The sequence below is a fragment of the Cavia porcellus genome, unplaced genomic scaffold, assembly GCF_034190915.1.
Source record: "Cavia porcellus strain 051 isolate PalLab524CR breed Dunkin Hartley unplaced genomic scaffold, mCavPor4.1 scaffold_20, whole genome shotgun sequence".
NCBI lineage: Eukaryota > Metazoa > Chordata > Mammalia > Rodentia > Caviidae > Cavia > Cavia porcellus.
In genome coordinates this window covers 67,113,808-67,123,719 of record NW_026947503.1, presented here as the reverse complement: position 1 = coordinate 67,123,719, position 9,912 = coordinate 67,113,808, and the positions used below count along the sequence as shown (strand labels likewise).

The 9,912-nt window shown below is 52.1% G+C and overlaps 1 protein-coding gene across 2 annotated transcripts in view; it reads right to left on the bottom strand.

Annotated features, from left to right (window-relative positions):
- Window positions 1-333: 333 nt before the first annotated feature.
- Window positions 334-9,912, bottom strand: part of Napg (NSF attachment protein gamma) — a 19,810-nt gene continuing 10,231 nt past the window's right edge. For both annotated transcript variants that reach the window (XM_003464451.5, XM_063231988.1), the window contains 7 exons: window positions 9,313-9,422; window positions 9,152-9,218; window positions 8,825-8,895; window positions 5,035-5,113; window positions 4,042-4,121; window positions 3,414-3,543; window positions 334-2,323 (listed from right to left, as the gene is read on the bottom strand). In XM_003464451.5, coding sequence (XP_003464499.1) covers window positions 2,183-2,323; window positions 3,414-3,543; window positions 4,042-4,121; window positions 5,035-5,113; window positions 8,825-8,895; window positions 9,152-9,218; window positions 9,313-9,422 — 678 coding nt within the window. In that variant the 3' untranslated portion in view covers window positions 334-2,182. The remainder of the gene's footprint in view (window positions 2,324-3,413; window positions 3,544-4,041; window positions 4,122-5,034; window positions 5,114-8,824; window positions 8,896-9,151; window positions 9,219-9,312; window positions 9,423-9,912) is intronic.

Sequence of the window (9,912 nt, the reverse complement as noted above, 5' to 3'; positions counted from 1 at the left end):
GTCCACAGGCATCGCGTGTCAGAGCTGCTCAATCGCCTCCTCGTGTCACACCGTCTGACTCAGCCCGGGAACAGCCGTCCTCCTAGAGGATGCCTTAGTGCACCTCACCCTTTGGTGGGTTTTACAGCAGGGTGACAGTAGCTGAGTGGTATTTTAAAGAACTCAAACAAGCTTAACTTTCACCAGGTGAAAGGCTGACTCCCTTTCACAAGGGAGGGTTGACTCCCAAAGCCGAAGCAGAAAATACATCAGAAGAGAAAAAAAATAGTCTTATAAAATATAGCTGAGACCATATAAATAAGGCACTATCCTTGAAAAAAAAGAACAAGCAAACAAAATAAAGACTTCATTTATTTAGTTTCTGGTTTTATGTTTATAATTATCTTCTTTAGAGAAGCAGTAATCTGTAACAACACATTTAACATCAAAGAGCTGGAAAAAAAATAGGAATAGAGCACAGGTTACATCCACAAACACCACCTCTGCGTGTGTACAAGTAACTTCAATATATTAACCGTGCAGAACGCGGGCACCGGGTTCTGGACACACCCACGCAGACCCTCGCTTGCTAACGTGAAGACACGGGGATGCCCTCCTTGTAAACATTGTTAACTGCTCTCGGGAGAGACCGTCACATGGGAAGATCCCACGTTTGGGTGTGGATCAGGAGCTCTGCAGATAGCGCAGGCTTGGCCTGACCGGAGCACACTCTGGGCCGGCACCCAGTGACCGGTGACCAGTGTTGGCACAGGGTGGGCGGCGTCCCCTGCAGCACTGCCCTGCCCAGGTCATTCCCGTTGTCTTCAAGGTTTAACTAAGCTCTCCGTGGCCCCAAAGGCCGCAGGGAGTCACGTGCTCGGTGAACAGGCGGCCCAGGCACCTGCGAGCACTGCCACCCTGCTCACATGGATTGCTAGTTTGCTCAAAGGCGCCAGCAGAAGACTCTAGAAGTTTCTGAATGGACCAAAAGGATGTATGCAGCAGTGAGGGGATCTTTGAAAGCTTAGTTTCTTCTGAACTAAAAATGCCTCCCTACAGTCGTACCACACTATTCACTGTCTCGGTAGAGTGGGTAACTGAGCTGCCACGTCCGAGGGGTGCCCTGGGGCAGTGTGAGTTTTGCCAGCGCTGTCGGCTGCCCAGGCAGAGCCACACTAGTGTCCACCCACTGACCAGGGTCATGAGCACCCTCCTGTTCAGGAAGCCCAGGAAGACAAAGCAGGCTAGTCAATCAGGGAGGAGTCTAAGGGGACAGGCCTGAGGGAGAGGAAACTGGCTTGGAGGCAGGGCCGGAGGGCACACATTACCGTGGCCCTCTTTCTCCTTTCAGGTGACACAAAGTGGCAGGTCTAAGCATGCGGGGTGAAAAGGAACGCTTCAGAAGTAACATCAGGAACCACTAACTGGGAGAGGCCAGCAGCCGCTTCCCTGCTGGCCAGGCCTCTGTAGTGTGCTGTTTCCAAGCTTGGTGCCGGCCCGAAGCAGCTCTTCTCTGGCGGGGACAGTGGGACGCGACCAGCTCCTCTGAGGAGGAGGCTCCGTGCTCCGCGGCCAGGCAGCTCCCAGGAGTCACTGCGTCCTGGAGATGCCCGAATCCTCCACACCGCAGAGTTCAGGGAGCAGCAGCACTGCCCTAAGAGAAGGACTTCAAAACTATCATGTAAAAGCTTATATGCATCTTTCATGGGCGCTAGATACTGCAAGTCCCAAACCTGATCTTGGCTCTGATGAAGATTTAAAATTTAAATCCGTCTAGAATTATGGGGGATAAACTTCCTTTTCAAAACGAGGCAAGTTCTTAACATGATAGTATTTCTACTGGCAAACTTCACTTTTAGCAGCAACATTAAATAAAACACAAAGAAAATCCTCATACAATAAATCACAGGAACACAAGCAAGGAAGAGGACTGGTACCTACCAACCCTTTTCTTTAGGGTACGATTTGTCTCGAATTTGGCTTGCAAATTTTAAAATCAATTATATTACAATGGGACAGTACATCCTCTGTTCTTACAGTGGAAAGGAAAGGAAAACGCTTCCCAGTAGTAGGTACAATAGCTGACTTGGGGAATGGTAACTAAGGATGTCTTTATTAATATGCAAAATCACGACCTCATGGAAGCGTAATTTTCAGTGAGTTTCAGGTCCATTTCGTTGCCCCTTTCTTTTCTAAGCAAAATCTAGCACAGGCCTCCTGAATACTCGTCTTCCTCCTCCTCAGGGGCTGCAGAGGCGATGCCATCTGGCTTGGCCTGGGGTGCAGCTGGCGACTTCTTGACTCCTCCTCCTGGGACCACCAGGCTCAGGCCCAGTTTGGCGTACTGTCAAGGACAGGTGAGAAGGTCCGTGAGCGCCAAGGGGACCCCAGCCAGGGGCTCCTGGAGTGGAGCCGCCAAGCTCAGGCCCAGCTGCTGGGGCACAACAGACTGTGAGCTGGAGACCTGGGGTTAACCACAGAGCCTCGCCCTCTGCCCCCGTGAACCCCACTAGTGCTGTCTCCTAGGGCATGTGCCAGCGTAGGACTACCACCCAACTCCGAGTCACCCTCGAGAACTGAGATGACGCAGACATTCCAGGTCACACCCCTGGGCCCAAGGAAGTACAGCTGAGCCCACGGGAGGAGATGCAAGGAGCAAAGTTAAAATCCACACAAATTCACAAAAGCACGACTCAGAACTCAGGCGGAAAAGGAGCCTCCCCACCTGTGTCACTGTAATGCACGCATGGCCTCCAGCCGCCTGACTCAATGACGCTAAGCCGCTGCTCACAAACAGACTGCGGAAGGCCCTGGCCACGGCTCCCAGTGTGCACTCAGGGCCCTTCTCACCCCCGGCCGGCCAGAGTCTGCTCGAGCTCCACCATGGCAGACACTAGGAGCACCCTGTTGCAGGTGGGCCGGCTGGGGCGTGGGGACATCAACAACAGCCTCTGCCAGCCAGCAGCTATCACACGAATGGCACTGCACAGGCCACATCCTGGGCCTCTCCCACACAAGAAGCCTAAAGAAAAGAACTTACTAACTAAAAGGCCTCAGAGGGTCAGAGACGGAAGGACAGGCTAAGAGTTAAGGGTAAATTAAAACTACTACCCTGAGCCAGGTGTGGTAGTACACAGCTATATATATCCCAGCACTCTGGGTAGCCGAGGCTGGAGGGTCCCAATGTTCCAGATCAGCCTGGGCAACCTAGTGAGACACTGTCTCAGGATAAAAAATACAAGACCAGGGATGCAACTTAGTGTCAAAGTCCTGGGTTTAATCCCCAGTACCACAAAATAAGCTAATTTACAAAAGTAAAAATGCTGTGGTCCCATAGCTGATGAGCCCTCAGAGGGCTGCAGAGTCGAGTGGTTGTGGCTGGCTCTCTAGGAGCACAGCCTGAGGCAGAGCCTCTCCCCGCCCACAGCACTCACGTCGTTGTCCATGTACTTGAAGAGTGGCGAGTTGCAGACCTCTGACACCTGGTCCTGGTCCTGCTGGTCGTAGCCCTCGAGGAGCTGTTCTAGCGCCGCACAGTCCTCACTACCATTGAAGCCTGGGATGCTGTGGGGACAGAGTGCCTGCTGCTTCACCGCCCCCATGACAAAGTCACGGCCAGTAGGCTCCACAGGCACCTGCCTGGGGTGGAGGCCAGGATGCTGCTCCACACCTGTGGTGTGCAGGGCGCTCCTGAAGGAATCATGCGGCCCAAACAGGTGCCCCAGGCCAATCTTGCAACACACAGTGTTGTGCTTTCCTTTCTCTTGGTGTCAGGAATTAAACTCAGGACCCTGCACTTGCCAGGCAGGCGCCTGTGCCACTGAGCTCTATCCCCGCACTTTCTTTCCTTTGCAATTGATTTCTTACAAGGCAAACGCAACAGAATGTCTAAAGTCACTGACTTCATGGAAACTCCCAGGAGAAAAACACAGGTAAGAAAATGACTAAACCAAAAAGGTGGCTGAGGACTACTTTCATTAGAGAATTTATTCAAAGTCTACAGCCATTCGTTTGTGCAACCTGAGCTTAGGGGGAGACACACCTCGGGGGCAGGGGGCTCACCTGTAGCTCTCCCTGACACACCTTTCCGCAGCCACATAGTCGTTTCTGTGCAGGTGAACCAGGACCTGGGCGATGGTTTTCTGAAATGAAAAGGAGAATCAGGGTCCGAATGCACAGCTGTCTCACAGAGCAGAGCTCTAATATCTAACTTTCAGGCTTGGTCTATACAGAGGTTTATAAATTCGGCAGTAAGTTTCAAAGACACGAGAGAAAACCTCCTGGAGGATTTCTCCAGCTGCTAGAGACCCGACTCTGCAAGCTGCAGTGCCACTCGGGCCTGCACAGCCTCAGAGCACCGCATGCCTCGCAGAGAACTGAGTAGCCGTACAACCGTGAGGAGAAAGAGGAGGGGACCCATAACTCTACAGCTGCACCTGTAACTCAGTGACATGTAAGTGGACAGCAGAGAGCAGGCCGCACTGATAAACCCTACAGGGCTGCAGTCCAACTTCCTCTCAGACACTGCTCTTCTGCTCTGGGAGGCTCTGGGCAGCGGTGCTGAAAGGACCATGTCACTGAGAGCTCTAATGGGTTCCCATCACTGCCCTTTCCCTCTCCTTCTCCCCTGTCCAAGTCCCCCGGGTGCCACTGGGGCTCAACCTCAGAGCCATGCCAAGCAGTGAGGACACAGGGCTGTGGCTGGCTGGCTGGCCACGTGGCTAGGCTTCTAGGCAGCGAGGCTGCTGTGGCCTCTGCTGCTAAGGCTTCTCTCGGGGAGCCCCAGAAGCTGGCTCCTTGACCTAGTGTCCGCAGAGTGCTCGCACCCCTCAGGTCACTCGCTGTGCAGTGGGCAACTGCCTTCTGTATTTTACCCCACAGTTCCAACTGCAGTCAGCGAGACCAGCAAGACTGCAATGGCACAGGTACAAAAGAGAAGCCCACAAAGGGCTATTTTACAGAAACACACCACAGAATCCTTTTTTGGGTATTTATTTAAACCAGTGTGAAAAACTACCTACTATAAAACTAAAAATGAGCACTTTCAAAGAGTACCTTATAGCAAGTTGGGTAATTCTCAATTTCCTTATAAATGTTTTTTTCCTTCTGAATAGAGAGCGCCGCCTCATCAAACCTGAAAACAGAACAAGAAATGTAAACAAGACAGGTCTGCGTGAGGTGCTTTAGGAGCTTTTAGAGTGACAGAGGATGGCTGCTAGTGCCCACTCTGCTCCACTTCAGGCCTGGCCTGCCTCTGGCCTGTGCATCAGGAATGCATGGTGCCGGCCACCATCGAGCACCTATTAAGTCCCAGGACCGCCCTGTGAATGCAGAGGACAGCCCAGCTCAGTGCCAGGCTTCTCTGCATTGGACAGACGAGCTCTTGCCCACTCCAGTGCACCCTCCAAAATGCATCCTCAAGGTCCAAAGGTCACCCTGACATCCTTTTGGGAGCATGTCATCTTCTTGGCTACATGTGGCAAGAGTACTGCACAGAAGCCCCCGGAAAGCCCCACAGGGGCGCACACCACTCTGGCCAAGGTGGGCACCCTCCTGGGTTCCATGCCCATGGGGCGTGCTGGGCAGGTCTGCCTGGGCGTGGGCCGCCTGCAGTTAGGATCACAGCAGAGGCTCTTGTGGGGCACAGGCTGAGGAACCGAGGGACCACGAGAGCTGAGCATGGCTAAGAGACCATGAGCAACCAAGGACCTCGGTCAACAATGGCAAGGAAACAGATTCTACCAATGCTCAGTGAGCCTGGGTGGGCACCCTTCAGATGCCATGGCGGCCCGTCCACCCCACACTCCGATCTCACCCTAACCATGAGGTAACCAGGGACTGCTGGTGATTCATTACAACAAAGGAAAGTTAACGCTCAGAGCCCCACTGGCCCCCTGTGGCAGTGAGCATGTGCTCGCACAGACCCTGCTTCACAAAAAACCATACGGACAGCATCCTTTGCCCGTCACGTCCAGCTTCCAAACTCTGGCAGGAACACAGGGCCGTACATCTACACACATAAAACAGAAGCTACGCTCTTCCACAAGTTATTTAGCTCATTGGCATAAAAGTAGCCCAGTGCATTTTAAGAGTCTGGAGCCAAAAAAGTTGATCAACTTTGCTAAAGTCCGCAGAACTGGCAACCTTACAGTGCAACAGAAATGACCCTGACTTTCCCGTCCAGAAATTCTTAGTTCTCTTGATAAAATGTATCTGGAAGAGAATCAGTTGTTTTTGTCTTCCAGTAACTAAAAGAATCAGACCCAAATAAAATGAACCCAAGCCCTGGCCACAGCAATCACCCCAGGAGACAGGAGACTGTGGGGACTTCCTCCCTCCCCGCCTCTCACAATCACCCAGATGTGCCTGCTCCAGCTGTGTCTCAGACTCCCAGGCCTGCTTTCGCAGCCTGCAAGTTTTCAGCCTTCCTGTCCCATTCCCACCTGAGCTTCTCAGCCCTGTGCAGTTGTGGGGACCAGAAAGTCCCACTCCTAGGTTGGGTGAGAAGGGTCTCGCTCAGAGGCACAGTCCTCTCAGCTTGCAGCAAAGGACGAGGTTGCTTCAGATGCGCCTAAGTGGGATTCTGAGCCGTGTCGGAGCTGGCAGGAGGGCTGAGGGCTGACAGCATGAGATGTGAAGCAGGGCTGATGCTGCCATACCAGTGCCGATGATGGCGCTAAGTCACGGCCACACAGGGTCTGAGGTTCACATGGACCCAAGAGCAGTAGGCCATCCTGCACTAGATGTCATCCATGGGACGTCAGAACCTGCCATCTGTTTTAGTCCTTCCAGGCAGATGACCACCTGAGCAGCCTTGGATCCCAGGAACAGGCCTAAGTATCTCTGTGGGGGACACGATGTTTCTTGCTACCATGCACTGCTGAAAATCTCAGCACAAGCACCATGCCAGTGGGCTTTTACTTCTCTCGTACCCAGGGACGCTTTCCACAGGAACAAATTCTATCATGTGCCTAAGCAAGCACACATCAACTTCTACATTAAATAATTTTAAACTGTGTTTCCATAAGCTGACTTTTGTTCAAACACTGCACAAAGTTTCATTTCAAAATGCCGTTTTACTAAAAAAAGTTAGTAAAAGGAGCCCTGAGGTGAGCACAGGATCCCTTCCCAGTACATCCAGGCAGGGCCGTGCGCCTACTACCCACACAACCTCCGGTTACAGTGACAATGATGGTGACAGTCACAGTGCTGCGCCATTCGGCTGTGCATACCCACTGGGAAGATCTGCAGGATGAGACCAGCGCCGCCCCTACAAGGGCTGGACCGGCACAGGGAGCAGTGGGAACTCCTCTTCACCTGAACCTCCTCCACCTCTACACAGCAGGGAGCGGGCTATGGAGTTTACAGGGAGTTACAGGGAATGCTTGGTCTCTCTCACTGGGGAGCCCAAGCAGGCTGGTCTGGCCTTCGAAGCCTTCACCACCACCTGCAACTCACTCCCCCTCCAGTGGGCTGACAGGGAGGGTCCTGTGCACTCCCCAGAGAGAGGAACAACAGCAGGCCTGGACGTGACCATGCTCTGTCCGGCTTGGATGGGAGCACAGGACTCCTTCTATTTCCAGCTGGGGCCGCCTCACTGGCAGTGGAATCTAGGTGAACTGCAGGTCAGCCACTCTGCTCGGCCCAGAGTCCCCCGTTGGTTTCTGTCTGAAGTATAGAGACCAAGGCCACTACTGAGAGCTCATGTTTCAGTCATTTGCATTTCTGGGAACCAATGGCCAGCAGAACAAACAAGGTAACAACAGGAGTGATTCATGAATCTGTTTGTTGGAATACAATAGGCTTCACTATAAAAGCACAATGAAATTTCTATTCCATTTAGACCTACAAAAACCTAATCAATGGAAAGGCCTTTATATAAACAGAGTGCTGTATCTAAATGAGAACATGACAAAGGTTAATTCAAGGTTTATGTCCAAGTTATTCTAAACATGTTTGAATCATAGTTTAGAATCTACAATCTTCATTAAAAAAAATTATTGCAGTCTTAGAAAGGGACTGAGAGATTCAGTAGTCATTTCTATTTTAAGATAAGAAAAAATCTGTGTTTTTTTCTGTCACCAGAGAGCTAAATGCAAGTTTTAATTAAGATATCTGTCTCCAAACTGGGTGTGGTGGTACGTGCCTATAATGCCTGTACTTGGGAGGCTGAGCCAGGAGGATTAGTCAGGGTTAGAGGCCACCTGGGCTCCACAGTGAGTTCAAGGCCAGTTTAAAGTACACAGCAAGACCCTGCTCAAAAACCAAACCATATTCATCTCCAAATTTACAACCTGCTGAGGGTGTTTATCTTAAATACTGTATTATTACATGAGAAGTTGGCAAGCAGAATTTTATCAATTACACAAATTGTGTGCCAAGCATAAATTGAGGTAAAAAAGAGGTTCGGAAAGAAGAGATCCAGCAGGAGCTTAGCTTTCCAGGATCCAGCAATTTGTGCTTTAAGTCACATATTTCAAGGATAAAAAAAATACAGATCCTGGTCAAATTTGACTCTTAAGAAACTCAATTTTCATGGGCGAGGATTTTAAGCATTCCTGTCTATTATCCCAATACATATATATTTCCTCAAGAAAGAAACATTTTAAACTAAGTAACAAATGAAGAAAACTGTTCGCTTTCCTCTGACCCAGTAAAAAACAATGCGTGGTAAACGTGGGCAGTGCACCCTGGAAACACGGACCTCCTGATGCCTGGCTTCCCAGGTGCCAGATCTCCCCCAGGTGACCTGCTGTGCCTAAGGCTGATGCCAGCAAGACGGATGGATGGGCTGCGCCCTGGGGCACGGCCCTCCTAACTTCGGTCCGCAGCCATAGAGACTCACCTGCGGCCCCGGACTAGCAGCCTCGAGGCTTTTCCCAACAGCTCGACCGCCTGCCGCAGGCGCTCCTCATTCTGAGGGAATCAAAGAAAAGGGAGTGTTGGGTGCTGAACTGTGGAGCCTTCTCATCCTTCCACAGTAACTACAAGGAGCAAGGGCACCGGCTGGAGCACCGGAGCTGCCAGTCCGCGTCATCACTGCTCTCTAACAAGAAGAAGGGGACAGAGGTCAGCGGTGAGCGGGAAAGGCTCCCCAACTCCACCACGGGCCCGTCTGCGGTGCGCTGTGGTCTAATGCCCAGTAGTTAAGGAGGAACAGCTGCAAACCCACCTCGAACACATTGGCTGTCTGCTGATACAGCTGCACGGCCTTCTCGGGGTCTACATTTTCTATGAGCCTGAATCAGACAAGAAAGCGGGACGCAGTGAGACAGGCACAGAGAGCCCACTTGGGGCGCAGCCCATGGGCAGCACTCAACACTCAGCACTCACTTCCCCGCGCGCTCCAGCGCCATGGCGGCCGTGTCCGGCGTGCCGTTCTCCAGGTACATGGTGCTGGCCTTCTCAATCAGCTGGACGGCCTCCGGCAGCTTCTGCATCTCCTTTGAACACAGCACATAACATGGTCAACAAGCGGAAGCCTGATCACTTCGTGTACATTTGAATCACACGCTCTCTGTGCGAACACCTCCATGGCTGGCTCCTGCCACCGCCACGGGAGGCCTTGACCAGCCCCTCTGCGAAGGCCCAGCTGTCACGTCCCTTCCGACTTCCAGGGGCCCCACAGCCATGGGAAGCTCAGGCACTGTCCCTACTACTTCTTCCTGTGTGCCTACAGCTCCTTAACAGGGCCGCAGGCGAGCTGCCCTAGTGCTGCTCCACTCGGGCGCCTTGGCTGACGCACACAGTATTTCCAAGTCAGAAACCGCAGAAATTTTGTTTTATAGCTTTCTTTCAAAAAAACAAAACAAAACAAAACTCAGAGCTACAGCAACAGCAGCACATGCTCCCAGCTGCAGCTCCATCCGGAGCGGCGCTGCCCAGGACTGGCAGCGCCTGTCCACGGCCCCTGCCCCACTGCCTCTTCACCCA